The 20,218-nt window shown below is 44.2% G+C and overlaps 1 protein-coding gene across 2 annotated transcripts in view; it reads right to left on the bottom strand.

Moving 5' to 3' along the window:
* Positions 1-20,218, bottom strand: part of PRKCB (protein kinase C beta) — a 385,173-nt gene that overhangs the window by 19,347 nt on the left and 345,608 nt on the right. For both annotated transcript variants that reach the window (XM_012464746.2, XM_012464745.2), the window contains exons 14-16: positions 17,762-17,842; positions 17,384-17,491; positions 12,304-12,444 (exon numbers count right to left, since the gene is read on the bottom strand). In XM_012464746.2, coding sequence (XP_012320169.1) covers positions 12,304-12,444; positions 17,384-17,491; positions 17,762-17,842 — 330 coding nt within the window. The remainder of the gene's footprint in view (positions 1-12,303; positions 12,445-17,383; positions 17,492-17,761; positions 17,843-20,218) is intronic.

The raw sequence follows: 20,218 nt of genomic DNA, 5'->3' as shown, positions 1-20,218 counted from the left end.
GGAAGCAGGGCAAGGAAGTCAAGATGACTATGGAGGTGCAGGGAGGTGGCAGGGAGCTGAGGGTTACTAACCTGTGGGCACCCATGGGCCTCAATCTTCCTCATGATTTAGGGCAGAAGGCCCCATCCCTGGGCCATGGACTGGTATCAAAATAACAATAATAACAATAAAGTCCTGCATCCATTAAGTGGAGTGCCAGCTTTTGTTTGTTTGTTTGTTTTTGCCATGATTCTGTTATATTCCCTGTGTAAGTCACTCGGGCAAATCTCTAGGCCTCTGCCCATCTACAGAATGGAGCAGTTAAATTCCACTTCTGAGGTCATCTTTCAGTTATTGACTTCAATTATATTATATTTCAGTTGTTATTCCCAGACATAACCTCACATTTTCATGCCCTCTCCCAACACGCGGCCTTCCCATCTATCATTTCAATTCAAACTGTTGGCTTTTCTGCCAGGGGATATCTCGAAGTCACGTATCTGGTAGGTTCTATGGTTGACTGTGCCCGCACAAAGTTCATGTGTTAGAGACTGAATCTCCAATGCAACAGTGTTGAGAGGTGGCACCTCAAGGAGACTTAACACCATTATCTTGGGAGTGGCTTCTTGATAAAAGGTATGAGTTTGCCTCCCTTTCTTTCCCCCACATGTCACACACACGTATGCACATGCACATACATGCACACACACACACATGCGTGCATACTCTCTCTTGTCCTTCCCCTTCTGCCATGGATGACACAGTAAGAAGTCTCTCACCAAATGCAAGCCTCTCACCAGATGCAAGCCCCTCACCCTTAGAATTCCCAGCCTCCAGAACAATAAGAAATAAATTTCATTTCTTTATAAATTACCTAGTCTGTGGTATTCAGTTATAGCAACACAAAATGAACTAAGACAGCAGCTGGTTTAGGAACTTCACTTGGCTCAGGAACCTGCCAATTCCAGCCGTCTAAAGGGAGCCTGGTTGGATCTGAAGTTTAAATGGGTTATCCATGGGTATGTAGACAGGTGGAGAGAGACAAACAGACTCCAAGCTATGTGTCCTAAATGGCTCTTGGCTATTTGTTAGTCAGTATATAAATGGAGGTTGATATTTTCACTAAGATCTCTCCAAACTCCATACAATGGATACCCAAAAGAACAACTGGAACTGAGTGGGGAAATCTCTACTCCTTAATGAGCCTGTCTCGACTGCCTCATTTCAATGCTGCTATGCCCTTCTTTCAGAGGTTAGTCGATGAATGCTGTCTTTGTCAGCCTCAAAATCAAAGCCTTAAGGAACAAATATGATTTGCATCTCTTAAAATCCTTCCAGTGAATTATAAAAGGTGTGAATATGCTACTTATTTGTTGCAATATTTTAAAATAAATTTAAATCATTTGAATTGTAAGAATACTCGGTCTTTTTCTATTATGTAATAGACACCATTCGATGGTGTTATCATGACTCTCTCCTGTTAGCACAACCACAAACCTTACCAGGGGCTCCAAGTGCTTCTAATAATCTTTACAAGGGTCTTGGGCAGTGTACAGTCCAGGGATCAAGTCCTGGCTCCTCCGCTTTCTAGTTGCTAGACCTTGGGCAAACGCCTTACCTTTTCCAAGCTCTAGTTCCTCATCTATAATATGGTGATAACCCTACCTTGTAGGGTTGAGAGAATTAAATGAGGCAATGAATGGAAGGCATTAAAACAGTGCCTGATGCCTACAAGAATTCAATATATTTTCTAATATATTTGAACAGTAAAGGGTTTTATGAGAATTATTTTAAATCACAATTTTCAAAAAGGAATTGTTCCCCTGAGTATTTGATACTTTGGGGGAGTTAGGTTCTGTGCTTAAATAAATCATATTGAGTAAGTGTTAGATCCTTTTCTTAAGCCTTGAATTTGGAGTTTTAACAGCAAACATACAAAGGTTACGCTTTCTGGCTTCAATTCAGAAATGTCAGCACATCAAACACACACATTCAGACACACACACACATAGGCACTTACTCATACAGTGTAAAGGGCAATTGGGTTTGGAAGAGAATGTCACATGAACAGAATTGCAGCTCATTAAAGCAGTACTTGAAGCTTTTGACCTCAGCTACATAAACAATGTTTTCGGATGACAGAATTGCCAAGAAACCAACTCCTGTGAGTATGATTTAGTTTCTGAAGCAGTACAGTATTTAGACTCTCAGAGGATATGGGCAATGGAATGTGATCGGACAACCCATGTAGCATTTTGGAAATGACACTAACAGAGCATAGGAAAAGGGCCTTTGCAAGCTATAAAAGTTTGCCAGGTTTTCAGCCTTCCCTAATGTGCAGATGCCGCAAAATTATGGGACTTTCAGTAAAGTGCAGATAAAAATAGGTAACAAGAGCAGAAATGATTGGAATCAGTCTGTCATACAAGTGGCCTTCAAGTCTGGGAGGCCTGACACAGGCTAGAATGGAAGGAAGGAGGGAATGAGTATTCTAGTGATGTCTAGATAGGACTGATGGTTGCTTCAATGTAAGCAGCAGGGGAAAGAGGCTCTTACTGTCTACTTCTCATCAAGTTGTACTCCTTAAGCCCTGCCCAGGGAGCACTGACGATCAGATGCATCATATTTTAGAACACTTGACAATCTGGTTGACCACATTTTAGAATAACTGATGATCTGATTGATCATATTTTAAAAGAATACTAGAGTCATATTTACTAGTGGGCAGATCATTGTACACACACTCTAGCACTTAACACTCCACAGGTGCCAGGCACAGTGGCTCACACTTGTAACTCCAGCACTGTCAGAGGCAGAGTGGGGAGGATCACTTGAGGCCAGGAGTTTGAGACCAGCATGGGCAATTAACTTTTAAAAACCAGAAAAAACAAATAAGTAAAAAGCAGAGAAAACTCCTCAGACTCTAATGAAGCCTACTTAGCTTTCTCTTCCTCTTCACCTCGCTGCTTCAATGCTGCTAGCTGGGCTGTCTTCTTAAAACGCAGCTGAATCCTTGTGCCCTGGGCCCATTCCCCTACCCAGTTTTCACAGTGAGCCCTCCATTAGGTGTTATGGACACTATGGGAGCCTTTCAGAGGAAGGGTGACAGGACCTCATTAAAGCAATTCATGACAACACATGAATGACATCAAACTCTCCATTTAGGCATTTCAATTTGAACATATTACCTAGTATATCTTGTCCTGTGACATTATAGTTCTTTGTACTACTACTTCTGCAACAACATATGCTCACCTGTGCCAAAGACTCAATGCACCTTTTGCTACAAGTCAGCAAAATTCTGAGCTGGATCACCCAGACCCAAGGGAATTCCCTGGGCACAGCCCTCAGCCGCTGCACCCTCCGATATCACTACATCCTTTGCATTGACAGGAGGAAGTCCAACCAAGTGCACAACCATGTCCTCCTGCTCGATGCCCTGCAAGCCAGCCCTCTGTACCACAGAAGCTTTCCCGACCATCTATTTCATTCATTCATCCTATTGCTGGACCAAACTCTTGACTACCATGTTTTATACTTGAGGAGCAATCATGTGGGCAGTCTGCAGGGACTCATGTTCATCAGTGCCTTCATGCCCCTATGAGACAATGACTGAATGCCTACAAGGTGCCAGGAACTGGGGAGGACCTGGAGATGCCAAAATGAGCACAATTCAGGGGTTGTCAAACAGTTCCAACCTGTCCAAGCTCCTATCACCTCTTGCCTGGACTATAGCAAGAGTCTTCACCGGTCTTCCCTGATTTCACCCTTGCCCCTATAGCACTTAGAGCAATCCTTTAAAAACCCAAAGTCAGAACACGTTATTTCTTGGTTCACGAGCTGGAGTAAAAGCCAAAGATCCTTCAGTGGCCTATGCTTTCCCCTGGCCTCTCTAATCTCACTCCCTTTTCCTTTTTCCCTCAACCCCTTAGCTCAGCCACCTGGACTTCTTACTCCCCCTTGACCATGCCAGGCAAGCTCCTGCCTCAGGGCCTTTGCATCTGCTACTACTGCCCAAACCACTCTTCCCTCTCATCCAGATATATACGTGGCTCTCACCTCCCTCATCTTCTTCCTGTATTTGCTGAAATGTCATTTTCTCCACCTCCTCTATTACATGGACATCTCCCTGACCCAGCTCTTCCAATCTCCATCCCTACTTCAGCTTCTGGCATAATGTTTATCAATTTCTGACACAGTGTATATTTCATTTGTTTCTATGTTTATTATTTTGCCCACTATCCCTAGAATATAAGCTCCATGAGGACAGGGATTTTAATTATTTTTAGTGCTGTGTCCCCAGCACCTAGAACAGTACCTAACCTCAACACCCTCTGAATGGATGACTTGATATCTGACAACCTCCCCACCGGAGGACAGAACCAGCATGCACTTCTTCCCAAACCACTGCTCCATCATGCACTCTGCAACACAGTCTGCCCTTCAATACCCAAACCACTCTCCACCATGCACTCTGCAACACAGTCTGCCCTTCAATACCCAAACCACTCTCCATCATGCTCTCTGGAACACAGTCTGCCCTTCAATACACAAACCACTGTGCCACCATGCATTCTGCAACACAGTCTGCCCTTTAATACCCAAACCACTCTCCATCATGCACTCTGCAACACAGGCCGCCCTTCAATACCCAAACAACTCTCCATCACGCACTCTGCAACACAGTCTGCCCTTCAATACCCAAACCACGCTCCATCATGCACTCTGCAACACAGTCTGCCCTTCAATACCCAAACCACTCTCCATCATGCACTCTGGAACACAGTCTGCCCTTCAATACCCAAACCACTCTCCATCATGCTCTCTGGAACACAGTCTGCCCTTCAATACCCAAACCACTCTCCATCATGCTCTCTGGAACACAGTCTGCCTTTCAATACCCAAACCACTGTGCCACCATGCACTCTGCAACACAGTCTGCCCTTCAATACCCAAACAACTCTCCACCATGCACTCTGCAACACAGTCTGCCCTTCAATACCCAAACCACTCTCCATCATGCACTCTGCAACACAGTCTGCCCTTCAATACCCAAACCACTGCGCCATCATGCTCTCTGGAACACAGTCTGCCCTTCAATACCCAAACCATCACCTTCCTCCCACCACAGGCTGACCAGCAATAGCCTGCTGTGTGCCCTGAACCATACCTTCACCAGAACATTCTATACTTAACTGTATATACCCCTTCACTACAGCCCTTACTACACAGGCTGTATGTACTGCACTGAGTACAATAGGATCTACCAATCAACTCACAGGCCTGCTGCACCCTGCAGCACTGAGTTCTAGCCCCTGCTACACAAAGGTGGAGTCCCGGGTCCCATCAGGGCGTCCTATGCCCTGGGAGCCTGTGAGAAATGCAGAATCTCAAACCCCACCCCAGACTGGCTGAGTAAGAATGTAAACCAGATACCCACGTGACTTGTGTGTGCGCGTTAAAGTTTAAGGTGCTCTGCTCAGCTATATCATGGCATCTGTAGCACTGGATTGGACTGTGCAAGTTTAGACTGAAGGAATCTGCAGACCTCTCTACCCAGAGTCTAATGATTCAATGCATTGCATCTTCAGATTCTTTACGAGCACTCTCCCAACACACACTGCAAAACCACACGATGCCATGACAGTTTGCAAATTCAGCAGCCAAATTACAGCCCTTTATAAATAGGGTAGTAACTTACACAACAACCAATTTATTTGCGAAACCCTGCTGTACAGAAGAAAAACACCGTGCACTCTAATATACATCCCTAAAGACTCCTTTATGTTCCACAGCACAGTGTATTATAGCCTCTTGTTTTATAGCCATTCATTCATTCAGTAAGAATTCTTGAGTACCCGTAATATGCTAAACCCTATGCTAGGCACTGGGATTTGACACTGAGAAAGTCACAATCTTAAAGTAGCCAAAAAGACAGCATGAGACTGAACACGTTATTACAACATGTGATGAGTTTGTTGATGGAACAGTAGCAGATCTCTACTGAGATATCAATAAGAGGCTCTACTGATTTGATGAGAGGGAAAAGGAAAGGCATGGTGGGGATCAGGGGGCCGGTGAAAGCATAGGAAAAGGGCTTTGGGCATCCCAGGTGCATGGCTCTGCACAGATGAAGCAGGCAAGGGAAAACAAGGCACTGCATGTCTGAGGAACTGAAAGAGGCCCACGAATGCTGTTCTTGGAGCCAGGAGCTAAATCTAGGAAGAGGGCAGAGGTCTAGCGTTGGAAGACCTCAAAAGCCACATATGCCAAGGAGCAATAGATACTAGACTGGGGGACAGAGAGCCATCTGGGGGCTTTAAAGCAAGACACAATCAGATGAACATTTTACAAAAATGACTCTTGTTCTCTGCAACAATACACCAAATCGAGTGTATTTCAATACAGTTTCAAACAATGCTCTGTGAACAGCTCCTTGCCACAATAAAAGATGGCATTGAGAACAACTTTAAAAAAACCCCATTTACAGTTATTTTAATGAACCTCCAATAATAGCACCCTTCACTGATGTTTGAATATAATCCTCTGTTATTGTTCCTTGTTTTTCTCTCACCACACTCTATTTAATAGCATGCATGAATCAGGAATGCTGACAGTTACACGCATGCCTTTTCACATCCCACAAGGCACATGGAACTCTGAACATGCTCACCACGGGCCTTTTGGAAGTGGCAGACAGTTAAGAAGCAGTGAGGAAGGAGAAATATAAAATCCTGGGATTGCAGTGGGGGCTCTAATGCAATGGATCTGCAATGTAAACGGCATAGAGGCAGGCTGGATCAAATGGGTAGGTGACGTATCTTTTTTTTTTTTTTTTTTTTTCCTGAGGCAGGGTCTTCTCTGTTGCCCAGGCTGGAGTGCCAGTGGTGTGATCATGGCTCATTGCAGCCTCAACCTCCCAGGATCAAGATCCTCCCACCTCAGCTTCTTGGGTAGCTGGGACTATAGGTGGATGTAATCATGCCCGCTAATTTTTTTTTTTTTTTTTTTTTTGAGACGGAGTTTCACTCTTGTTACCCAGGCTGGAGTGCAATGGCACGATCTCAGCTCACCGCAACCTCCGCCTCCTGGGTTCAGGCAATTCTCCTGCCTCAGCCTCCTGAGTAGCTGGGATTACAGGCACACGCCACCATGCCCAGCTAATTTTTTGTATTTTTGTAGAGACGGGGTTTTGCCATGTTGCCCAGACTGGTCTCGAATTCCTGGGCTCAAGCTATCTGCCTGCTTCAGCCTTCCAAAGTGCAGGGATTACAGGCATGAGCCACTGCATCTGGATGATGTATCATTTATTATTATTTCTAATTCAGTTTAAGGAGATTGACGGAAGCGCCTGCTCCTTTAGAGCTGATACCGGAACGTTGTGAAGTACGTAGCCCAGCCTGGTCACTGTACTTTGAAAGTCATTGTTAAACCCACATGAAGGGCCGGGCATGGTGGCTCAAGCCTGTAATCCCAGCACTTTGGGAGGCCGAGGTGGGTGGATCATGAGGTCAAGAGATCGAGACCATCCTGGTCAACACGGTGAAACCCCATCTCTACTAATACAAAAAAATTAGCTGGGCATGGTAACGCGTGCCTGTAATCCCAGCTACTCAGGAGGTTGAGGCAGGAGAATTGCCTGAACCCAGGAGGCGGAGGTTGCGGTGAGCAGAGATCGCGCCATTGCACTCCAGCCTGGGTAACAAGAGCGAAACTCCGTCTCAAAAAAAAAAAAACAAAAAAAATCCCACATGAAGGAATTCAAGACACAGTTCAGTGGAAAATCATATCAAATACAGAACAGTTGAGGGATCTTGTTGATAATGACTAAGTACTGTAATTTTTTTATGTTGTCAATGATAATAACAGCTACCTTTTCCTGAGTGCTCTCTATGAGCCAGGCACAAGGCTAGACCTTTTATATTCATTACTGCTTAGCAGGGTTATTCAAAATATTTAACCAGTCAGAATGGACTCTGGTTGTAAATAACCAGTGCTAACAGAAGCTGGCTAAATAGCAACTTGACATCAAATCATCACTACCCGAGGCTATAAATCAACAGTGCATGGGATATTTATGGGTGGGGATGTGTTCCATTTGCCCCATGTTTAATTTTCAAAAATTTGGTATGGTATATAAAAGAAATCATGAGTTTCTTTCTTTTTTTTTTTTGAGATGGAGTCTCGCTCTGTCGCCCAGGCTGGAGTGCAGTGATATGATCTCAGCTCACTGCAACTTGCCTCCTGGGTTCAATCGATTCTCTTGCCTCAGCCTTCTGAGTAGCTGAGATTACAGGCAGTGCCACCATGCCTGGCTAATTTTTGTGTTTTTAGTAGAGACAGTGTTTCATTATGTTGGCCAGGTTAGTCTCAAACTCCTGACCTCAGGTAATCTGCTTGCCTCAGCCTCCCAAAGTGCTGGGATTACAGGCAGGAGCCACAGTGCCGGGCCCAAATCATGAAATTTTATCTAAACATCTTAACTTTATATACCCTTTAACTAAGCCCTTACTACACAGGACCTACCTACTACACTGACTGTAACAGGATCTGTCAATCAACTCATAGGCCTGCTGCACCCCACAGCACTGAGTTCTAGCCCCTGAAAACCATGAAGATGGAGCCCTGCAGAGGCTGCATCCTGCAAGGCAGGCCATCGGGAGGTGAGTATCAGCTGAGCCTCTTAGGCAGCTCACCTGCTTTCTCGCTTGCACAGATCTCCACCACTTTCTCTCCTATCTCACCAGCCCTCTTCCCTCACTCATATTATCTGCTTGGCCTCTGTAGGCATCTGAGCCTGTGACCTCTTCTGGAAGCCACCACCCCACTCCCTGACTGGAAGGAGGACCAGTGTCTTTCACTTAAAGAGATGATTCTCTTGGCTGGACTCAGTGGCTCACAACTGTAATTCCAGTACTTTGGAAGGCTGAGGTTGTTGGAGGATCACTTAAGCCCAGAGTTTGAGACTAGCCTGGCAAGACCACATTCATTCATTCATTTATTATTTTTTACTTATTTATTTATTTTTATTTATTTTTACTCTGTCACCCAGACTGGAGTGCAGTGGCGCCATCTCAGCTCACTGTAACCTCTGCCTCCTGGGTTCAAGCAATTCTCCTGCCTCAGCCTTGTGAATAGCTGGGACTGCAGGCACACACCTAGCTAATTTTTGTATTTTTTAGCAGAGATGGGGTTTTACCATGTTGGCCAGGCTGGTCTCAAACTCCTGAGCTCAGGTGATTCGCCCACCTTGACTTCCCAAAGTGCTGGGATTACAGGCGTGAGGCACCACGCCCGGCAAAGACCCCATTCATTTAAAATTAAAAATAAAACATTAGGTAGACCTGGTGGTACACTTCTATAGTCCCAGCTACTCAGGAGGCTGAGGTGAGAACATTGCTTGAGCCCTGGAGGTCGAGGCTGCAGTGAGCCATGATTGCACTACTGCACTCCAACCTAGGTGACAGAGAAAGACCCTGTCTTCAAAAAAAAAAAAAAGGGAAAAAAAGATGATTCTCCCTGCTACCTCCCTCTGGTCTCTGCCTAGCTTCCCTGGCTGAGCTCCTAATGCTAAACTCCACAGCAGTGATTCTCAACCTTGAGAGCACATCAAGTTACCTGGAGAGCCTATTAAACACAGAATACTGGGCCCCACCCCTAGAGTTTCTGATTCAGGAAGTCTGGGTTGGAGCCCGAGATCTTCATTCCTAAAGTGCCCAGGTGATGCTGATACCGCTGGCTGTGACACTGCGTACTAATACTGCATACTGATGGACAGCACACTTTGCAAACCACTGTGCTACAGCTAAAACATGACCCCAGGTGTCCGCTGGGTTCTATGCCGGTGGGGATGGGAGCACATGCATCTTTCCTCTGGCCGAGTGAGGAAAGGAAGGTTCACATTTCGAGGTCTCATAAACAACCCCACAAAAACCATATGAGTTATAAGTCTCGCCTCTGAGTTCCCGGTTTCCTGAACACAGAGCTCACTCTTCCTTTCCAGGTTACCTCTTCATCTTTTTCCAAATGGCCCCATAAAAGCAGTGATGCTGCTCATGACACGTGTGTCTGTATATTTCACCTCTTCAACCCCAATGTACACATACACAGACATTATCTTAAGGAATAGCAGCAGGATTCTGCCCTTCAAAGACCCTACTCCTGGGACATTAATTAATGTATGACACAGCTAACAAAAACAATGATCAGCTCTCTGTGAGTGCCATGTATGTACCAGTCTCCTATCAAGTGCTTTATGCATCATAACAATCCTCTGATGTCAGAACTATTCTCGTCATTGTATTACAGATGATGACACAGTGGATCAGAGGGAAACGGATTGGTCCCAGTTCACCAGCTCTGGAATAACCAAGGGATGGTTTGATCCACTGTATTCACTGAGAGTCAGGCACGATTAAGAGTATTGTGCTCAATTCTGTGTCTGTATTTTAAGATGGACGTGGATGTCATGGAAAACAACAGGCACCTCGAAGTGATGTCCTATGGTACGCGCTTGCGGAGGCAGGGTGGGGGGAGCAGGATTTAACTGGAAATCACAGGATTCAAGAAGCAATCAGGCTGGGTGTGGTGGCTCATGCCTGTAATCCCAGCACTTTGGGAGGCTGAGGTGGACGGGATCACCTGAGGTCAGGAGTTCGAGACCAGCCTGGCCAACATAGTGAAACCCCGTCTCTACTAAAACTACAAAAATTAGCCAGGCATGGTGGTGCCACCTGTAATCCCAGCTACTCAGAAGGCTGAGGGAGAAGAATTGCTTGAACACGGGAGGCGGAGGTTGCGGTGAGCCAAGATCACACAGTACACTCCAACCTGGGTGACAGAGTGAGACTCCAAAAAAAAGAAGAAGAAGAAATTAGAACCTGCATCTGAAAATGTCTGAAGGTTAATCCAGAGAGAGAGAGGCTCTAGCAGGAGTTCTGGGAAGGCTGATCTGATGGCAGTATACAAGCTGGCAATAATGAGAAGGGCCACAAAGTGGAACTGGCTGCCTCTAGGGGCTATGGCTTCCTACACCAGGAGGCATCCAGAGAGAAACGGGATGCATGGAGGTTGGTGTAGAGCTGTGATTCTAGCCGTCTGGGATGGGGGAACGTGTGGCACTAGGGAGAGGTGAACATCACCTGAGAGACTCCTGAGTTACGTGCCCTTTGCCTCTGGGCTTCCTGGTGGGCCTTCAAGAGAGTCAGACTTTCTGAGGCTTGGATCCTCCCTTCATCACACTGGCTGAGTGACCTTGAACAGAGCACTTAACCTCTCTCAGACCCTGTTGAGCATGGAATGTCAGCACCTTCCTTCAGAGGCTGTTGTGTGGATTTAATTCGATGCTGCATGAGAAGTGCTTAATATGGTGCCTAGCACGTAAGTGCTCAAGAAATTTAATAACAATACTAGTATCAAAATAACTACCGTTGTGATCTTCTTCATCCTAACAACCCAGACCCTCACAACATTAGGTTTCAATGGCAGTGTTTATATTCACTCTTCAGCCTCAGTCAGTAGTTCTACAACCATCAGCAAGTCACCATGTCTGCCCTCTATTTAATTTCACAAGGAAATATCCTCCCAGCAGAATCACAGTTTGATTAATTCAGGTGCAAACTCTTCTTTCCTGATGCCGACAAGTACTCCCTGCTGAGTCTTTGGGGATAGAAAACCTTCCCGTGGTTGCATGGACCGTGGGAAATCTGAGAGTTTTATTCTTGTGTTATAAAAGTTATGTCAAAGCCATCTCCACACCCAAAGCCTCCAGGAGGGGGTCTTCGGTTCAAGAGGACGTCAGTCTCTGCTTCACTCTGCTTCGCCTTGGGTGGGAGCTGGCTGCTGAACTGCCGTCTTATTTACTAACTCAGACATAGTGTATGTTTCAGAATCAAATTTAAATGCTGTTGAGATAAACAACATGACCTTTTCAATGTCAGTATGAAGAGAAAATGACACAGTTGAACCAAGAGAAAGAATGAGGGCAAAATTAGATCCTTTATCACAGTCCAGCAATGGATCTGAACTCTGCTCACCCAAGAACCATTCTCAAAAAGTTGTCAGCTAAGACAGTTACAATAATTGAATCGATGAAACAAAATTTCAATAGGCATCGTCGTTTCCATCTTTATAGAGGCCGAGCTGGGCCAGTGGAAACATCCATCTTCGTACCTGGTGACTTTGTGCATACGTGTGAACACATACACCCATGTTCAAGTAGACACATTGACGTCTACCCTCCGGGGAGCATTTGGAAAACACGGGGCACAGGAAAGAATACGTTGTGTGTGAATACTCGACAGTGAGACAGAACCGGCTACTTACAGCTTTTGGCTTATATGGGGGCTGGATCTCTTTGCGTTCAAGTTTCTCCCAATCAATATACCGGAAAAACGCATGCTCTTTGATATCACGTTCGCCTTCAGGTCCGCAACCCAGACGTTTGCCTGGGTGTTTGGTCATCAGCTTCGAGAGAACGAAAAACATTGAATTTGATGAGTTTCAGAAGAGGAAATGGGAGACACTCAGAAATTATTACTCCAATGCATTAGGAAAGAAAGTACAAAGGATCTCAACTCATTTTTATTTTTTGCTTTTTATCCCAGCAAAAAATCCCAGCCGGGACTTTGTAGGAGAAGACCCTACAACAGGGCCTGCTGCCACCCATCCCTTCCGGTTAATCAAACCGAAGCCTGAATGTGGCTCTGAACTTTAAGTCAGCAATGTCGCAGGATCCATTTTGGTTCAAGAATAAGTTTTATGCAATTACCAGCGCGTTTAATTAGGACAGTCTCAATATCTTCACACTCCCCTCCTCCCACAACAAGAAAACTGGAGATTTGATGAAAGCAAAGGCTACATTCATTCGGATACTATTTACATTTCTCAGTAAAGCGCTTGCAAAAATGCCAAAACAGAAGAAAAAGTATTAGTCAAAGGCACCCAAGTTTCAAGTAATTACTTTCTGAAAGCTCATTAAATAGTCAAAAACCAGCCCAGCTCATTTCCCTCGTATCATACATTACACAAAACGCTGCTGAGGTTTCTTTGGTGTTCCGTTTAAATTACTTAATTATCAAAACCCTCCATCTTTGGGTCTCTGAGTGCTAAATAACAAGATGAATAGATGCTCCAAGATGAAACCAGACAGGCTTCCTCTTATAAATGAGTCCAAAGCAGCATGAAAATATCTCTGATCTCAAGACTTGAGCAAATGCACAGAGAGTAAAGACGAACGAGATGGTGATTAATTAAAAAAAAATAAAAAAGAACATACAAGTCCAAAAGCTTCCCAGAGTCGATATCACATTGAGCAGCCCACGATGGCAGAATCCTTAGATTCTGCTCGGGACTTGATGATGGGGAAGGGATGAACCCAGAAATTCATTTCTACACTGTTGGACGTTCATTCAGCCTGTTGCCTGCTTACGAGATAATTTGTGGTCACACGTACAAGCAGGGACTTGTCATAGAAAGTTTATCTTCCAGGGTGGGGAAGTTAACTAGGCACTTAGGTTCTAAGCTAGCTACTTCTTTATTTATGTTCACAGGCCTCCCTGATCATCATGATAACCCAATGAGGTGAGTACACTAATTTTCCCATTTGAATAAAACAGCAATGAACACTCAGAGAAGTTGAGGAACAGCAAGGACTCAGAGATAGGAAGGGGCAGAGTCAGTAAGGGCTGGATGCAGACCTTACCTCTGCCTAGCTCTAAAATCTGGGCTTTTAAGAAAAATGGGAGGGCATTTCACATGTGGTTTTCTCAGGGATTTTTATGGCCTGGCTTTGTCAGGAGAGGTTTATGGAGGGTAAGGAAATTGAGCCAAGCCTTGATATTTGTGTAAGTTTAGGATGGGAGGAAAGAAAGGGCAGTGAGGTTTTGACTCAGACTGATAATAATAATGATATCAATAACAGCTTTCATTATTGTGAATTGTTGCACAATCAATAATGAAAGCTGTTATTGATAAATAAATATTATAATTATTTGTTATTGATTGTTGCACAATCAATAACGAAAGCTGTTACTGATATTATTATTTATCAATAACAATATCATAGCTGTTCAGGCTCTGTGCTAAAGGCTTCCCAGCCATTATCCATTAGTCTCTAACCTTTGCAACAATACTCTGAGGCCTCAGCAACTATTATCCCCCATTTCCCAGGTAAAGGATGTGGGTGCAGAGAAGTACCGTCATCTGTCTAAGGTCATACAGCTAAGGAGTAGGGCAAGGCTTTGAACAGCTCTGCCTGGTCCAGGACTCTTAGAGCTTTGTGCTCCATCTCAGCTGTTCAGTCTGCTGGTTTTCACCCTAAGGTGCGACCTATTTCAGCTTCTATTTGCTTCAAGCTTGTTCAAAGTGGGAATGGCCATCTGAGTAAGGTTTTACTAACTTTTTTTTATGGTAGAAAATCAGGCCTTTAAGGGGATGGGGATATAAAGGACACTGTTTCAATTAAACAGGCAACTGTTTTCAAAACCTCAACTCCATTTCTGTCTAAGCAGGAGGATGCCAAGCAAAGAAAAGGCACCGCAGAAACATCTGACATTAATTCGGAGTCTCTGCCCAGTTCCCTCACTCTGCTCTAATGTGCCTGAAGCCATGTAGACAGCTGGATTTAATCACTGTTCCAATCTCTGATCACCTCCCAGACGCATCCCCTGGGGCTTGCTGTTCCGGAGGAAGCATTTGGCTGCTTGCTTGAGCATCACTCGTTTTTGGAGTACCCTCCTTGAAGGAAGAGCCCGAGTTGGACTCAGCCCACTCAATTAATAATGGTCCCCAAACTCAATAGTAAAAGAGTCACCCCAGTTAATACTGAAGGTTATGGGTCCTGAATTAATAGAAAACGGCTCTACCAGGGAAACTGCTAATTGGAGCTGAAGCTGAAGGCAGCTGACCTGGAAAATCCTCTCTCCTCCATAACCCACTTAGAACCCCCAGCTGTCCAGGCAGGGCGGGCGTGTGAAGGGGAAGACCCTGTGCATGTATTGAACATCTACTATGTGCCCATGTCATGCAAGGAGTTTTCTCTTACGTTATCTCATTTGATGTTTTCAAAAACTCTGTTCAATGAGTACTACCATTCCATTTTTTAGAATAAACAGAAGCTCAGAGATGCAAAGAAAGTGGCTTAACATCTTGCACCTAGGCTGGGTGCAGTGGACCATGCCTGTAATCGCAGCACTTTGGGAGGCAGAGGCAGGAGGATGGCTTGAGCCCGGGAGATCAAGGCTGCAGTGGGCCATGATCACGTCACGGCACCCTAGCCTGGGAGACAGAGCAAGACATTGTCTCAAAAAATATATATAATAATAATAAAAAGACCTTGTGTCTAGGAATTGGGAACATCGAGATTTGCAAAGAGTCCCTTGATCTCCAAAACCCCCTACTTTAAAAGTTGCAATTCCAGGGGATGCAAACTCAAATGCCAAGAGGAACCTGGCAGATAGCACAGTAGTGTCAGCACTAAGTAATGATAACTTCCAAGGGGTCTGGAGCAGAGTGCCAGCCTCTGCTCTAAGTGATTTACAGTATTCAGCTGTTTAATCATCAAAGAACCCTGTGTGGAGTGCTGTTATTATCTTGAATCTGCAGACATGATCAAACAACTTCCCCATGGTCCTAGGGCAATTAAGGCCTGAACCAGAATTTGAACTTGGATAGAATTGGCCAGATGAGAATTTCTTCGAATTACAGAGGGCGAGCCCCAACTACAGAGGGCAGTGGTTTCCAATCCAGCTGACTTGTGCTTTGTAAGAATGACAGGCCAATGTGGCAAGATCTGATTTTTCAAGAGAAACCTGAAAGCCGAATTTTTATGAGAAATCTCCTGATCCTTACAAGCTGGCAATTATTAACCAAACAAAAAGCTCCAGGTACCACCTTCTCTCTACTCCTCCCACCCTTCAATAACATGTCTACGGGACCTGTACAGGCCTTTGTGTGTGCCCCCTTTTTCTTTATGGGCTTTGCTTAGGTTCCTAATGCACCTCTGAAACTCCCCTCTCTATTCTTCATGTTCTCTCTCCCTGCCTCACACCCTCAAAGAAAATATTTTCAAGCAATTCACTTAAGATGTTCGGGATTGAGACTAATTCACAGGTGGTTTCCCCAGAGATATGTGCATCTTAGTCTAGGTAGCTGAGATGCAAACCTTAGGTGATTCATTGAGAGTGGGAATTTAGTTAGTGTGACAAGGTGCTTTTATGCTGAGAGGCTGGCCCAGCTATTCCAAACTGAGCCAAGCTTCAGATTGGCCTGTCTGAGTTTTCCAGCTTTCCTTCACCCAAGCCAGTGCATCCAGTATCTGGCTGGGGTCAGGAAGAGCAAGGTAGGGTGTGAAAAGTCTGCAAGCATCCCACAGATCTAGGACTGGCAGCCTTGGTTTATTTAGACACACAGGTGGGAGCCCGGTGGTTAAGGCATGGCCCATGTTCTAACCTGTACCACTGGGCTGTGGGAGAGCAAATCCTTTATGAGTGTATTGTGCTTGGAACATATTTTCTGGGTGTCTAATTCTATTGCTTTCAGGCTTCCATCAGAGTTGAAAAATCACTTCATTTCAACAGTAGTTTAAAGGCAGTCGTCTGCAAGCCAAATGGAGACTTTTCCAAAATATTCATACCCAGATTTAATCTCTGGGGTGAGGCTGAAACATGTGCATTCTGGAAAAGCACTTTGGGTTATCCTGATGGCTCCGAAGGTGAGGGTCACTAATCTTTAGGATCTCACACAAGTCACTGTGAGTATACCCTGGTCTAACACAAGACGCAAAACAATCCTTCCTCAGAAACACACGTCCTGCTTTCTTCACAGGTGCCCTGTGCCCAAACCGTAGACGTACCAGCGTACATGCCCTTTTAGCCATTTGTGTGTGTGTTGGGATGAGGGGACAGTGGGATTTTGAGTACACTGAATTTCAGTCCGCTTATCTGGAGAATCCCTTCATCTCAAAACTGCCTGGTATTTTTTAGAACAAAAGTTACATGCTCTTAATAGTAACCAAACACATATAGCAGAGCAGGGCAAGATAGCCTGAGTTGTGCCAAAGACCTCTTGTGCCCTTTCCCATGACTTCCAGCTCTTTGATGAAATCTCTGTGCTTTCTACCTCGTTCATTCAATAAACATTCCCCTGTGCTGGTTCAGAGACTGCAGCCCAGCCAGCAGCAAGACGCAGCTGCTGGCAGCTCTCTATGGCACTCCTGTGCAAATTACGAAAAAAGGGCTCTCTCCTCCAGGAGGTAGCAGCTCCACGTCAGGGCTCTCACATTGGCAAGTGGAGTGAAGGGTGGAGTTCAGGCTCTGTTCCCCTCTGGTGGGATGTTCTTTGGCAGGGTACAGCCCACATGCCTGTATGTGGTGGTCCTGGTCACAGCTTTAAGAGATGTACTTACCCCTTTGCAGATGGCCACAGCTTCCTTGGACATAGACTTGGGATAGGCTACGTTGTGTTCCATGATGGACTGGAAGAGCTCATCTTCATCTTCCCCTTCAAAGGGTGCCTGTGTGATAGGGGAGGGTGGGAGGAGAAGAATCCCTGCTTGAACCCTCCCCCTAGCTCCCCTCAACTGGCAGACCCTCCTCCTTGGGGCCCACAGTGAAGCCACATGCCCAGACTTTCAAATAACCATAGACTTGCATGACCCCAAGGCTGGGAAAGTCATGGAGGTTCCAATGTGTGAGCTGTTACCAAATGGATGCATTCTCCCAAAGAAACCATGTGGAGGTGGGTAGGGAAGACTTTTCTTAGAGATCACTTAAAATTCAATTACCTGCCCAGCCAACATTTCATACAGCAGGACTCCAAATGCCCACCAATCCACGGACTTCCCATAGGGCTGATAAGCAATTATCTAGAAAACAGAAGGTATCCTATCAGGGAGGTTTGCAGTCCATGTTTCTGCTGGACACAGATTCCACTCTTCTTTTACAAGAAGGCCAGTGCCCACCTGAGCTATTTCTTTACAATAGCTACTCGGGGAATGACAGACATGCTTCGCAGGGGCACCTGCATCTGGGCAAACACCTGTGGCTGTCACATTGCCTTTTCAAAGCACTAAGTACAGAGTATTTATTATTATTATTTTCAAAACAGTGAGCGTGAAACTTTTAAGAGGAAATACTGCCTTTACTCTTCATTGTAAAAGTTATAACATTTATATAATAATGTTAAGTATACTTAACACTACTAAACTGTACACTTAGAAATGGTTAAAATAGTACATTTTATGTTACATGCTTTTAAAACATAATTAAAAATCAAAAATGCGGTGGCTCACGCCTGTAATCCCAGCACTTTGGGAGGCCGAGGTGGGTGGATCACGAGGTCAAGAGATCGAGACCATCCTGGTCAACATGGTGAAACCCCGTCTCTACTAAAAATACAAAAAATTAGCTGGGCATGGTGGCGTGTGCCTGTAATCCCAGCTACTCAGGAGGCTGAGGCAGGAGAATTGCCTGAACCCAGGAGGCGGAGGTTGCGGTGAGCCGAGATCACGCCATTGCACTCCAGACTGGGTAACAAGAGTGAAACTCCATCTCAAAAAAAATAAAAATAAAAAAATCAAAGTTTAAAAGGCAATAATATTTGTTACTATTTTACTTTGTTTATAAAAGATAGACAAGCTAAGATAATAAAGTGAAAATCACCCATAGTCCTTTATTAAGAGAAAAATTATGACTAATATTTGGTCTACTTCATTCCATACTCTTTTCTCTGAATACATAATAAACTCTGTGCATAGGTGTGTGCTTTACATAAACACTTTAGTATGTGGACCTTTTTCTTCTTTTTCTTTTTCTTTTTTTTTTTTTTGACATAGTGTCTCTTTTTGTCACCCAGGCTGGAGTGCAGTGGCGAGATCATAGCTCATCACTCAAGCCTTTGGCTTCCTGGACTCAAGCAATCCTCTCAGCCTCCTGTGTAGTTGGGACTACAGGCGCTCACTACCATGCTAATTATTTAAATTTTTGTAGGGATGGGGTCTCTCTATGTTGCCCAGGCTGATCTCAAACTCAAGCGATCTTCCTGCTTTGGCCTCCCAAAGCACTGGGATTATGGGCAATAGAACTTTAATAAAGCTTCTTATTCACTTAAATTTTCCTTGCTAATTTAATATTTGTATATGAACATAATCAGTTTTTATCTCTGCATAGCATTCTGTTGAATGGATATGTCAAAATGTATCTTATAAATTTCCAGTTGATTAGGTTTCTTCAATGCTGTAACATATATTCTTGTAATTAGACATTTGGACATCTGTCCAAGTATTTCCTTAGGATAAATTCTTAGATGTACAATTGGTGGATCATATGGCATATACGGTTGTGAAGTTTTTGATTCATATTACCAAACTGCCAGAGCACGGAAAAGTCTAGAAGAGTCAGATGCCTCTCCATCTTTCAGTATGTAGGGATATAAAACTAACCACGTCAGAGGTTAAGAGGTAATACAGCAAAGGCTAAAGGCTGAAGTCTGAGGGTCAGGCAGTCTGACTTTGAATCCTGACTGTTGTCTACTGGTTGTGTGACCATGGAGGAAGTTACTTAACTTCTATAATAGCTATATCATGGGGTTATATGGGGATGAATGAGATATTAGGTGGCTTTCACATATTATGCCCTCAAAATGTTAGCTAATCCTAGAATGTTTTATAATTCAGTTACCGCTTGTTTAACTCAAAAAGGGTTATTTGAGCAAACTTGGCTGTAAAGTGAATGTCATTTCTTGATCTCTATCTCCCACTTTGATTTCCATTCCCAAATCAGAAATGCAGAGATGTTGATTAAAGGATACAACATTTCAGTTAAGTAGGAGGAATAAATTCAAGAGATCTATCGTACAACACAGTAACTATACTTAATAAAAATCTATTGTATTATTGAAAATGGCTGAGAGGGATTTTTAAGTGTTCTTACCACAAAAAAAACAAGCGTGTGAGATAGTAAATGTGTTAATTGACTCAACTTAGCCACTCCACAATGTATATGTATTTCAGAACATTTTGCACATGATAAATGTATACAATTTTACTTGTCACTTACAAATGAATGAAATACACACTGAGAAGTAACCCATAAGACAAAGAAGGGAAACCGTTCTAGAACACTTCTCATTGAAAATGTTTTCACACTTTTAAAGTACTTCAAGTCTTATTTGATCCTCCTGACAACCCAACAAGTTAATCCTTTGACAAAGGAAACTAGAGCCTGGGATGTCGGAGCAGTTG

Source organism: Aotus nancymaae, unplaced genomic scaffold (assembly GCF_030222135.1).
Source record: "Aotus nancymaae isolate 86718 unplaced genomic scaffold, 86718_ANA_hifiasm-v0.15.2.pri h1tg000049l, whole genome shotgun sequence".
NCBI lineage: Eukaryota > Metazoa > Chordata > Mammalia > Primates > Aotidae > Aotus > Aotus nancymaae.
The sequence above is the reverse complement of the archived record's forward strand: the minus strand, read 5'-3'. Positions and strand labels throughout refer to the sequence as shown.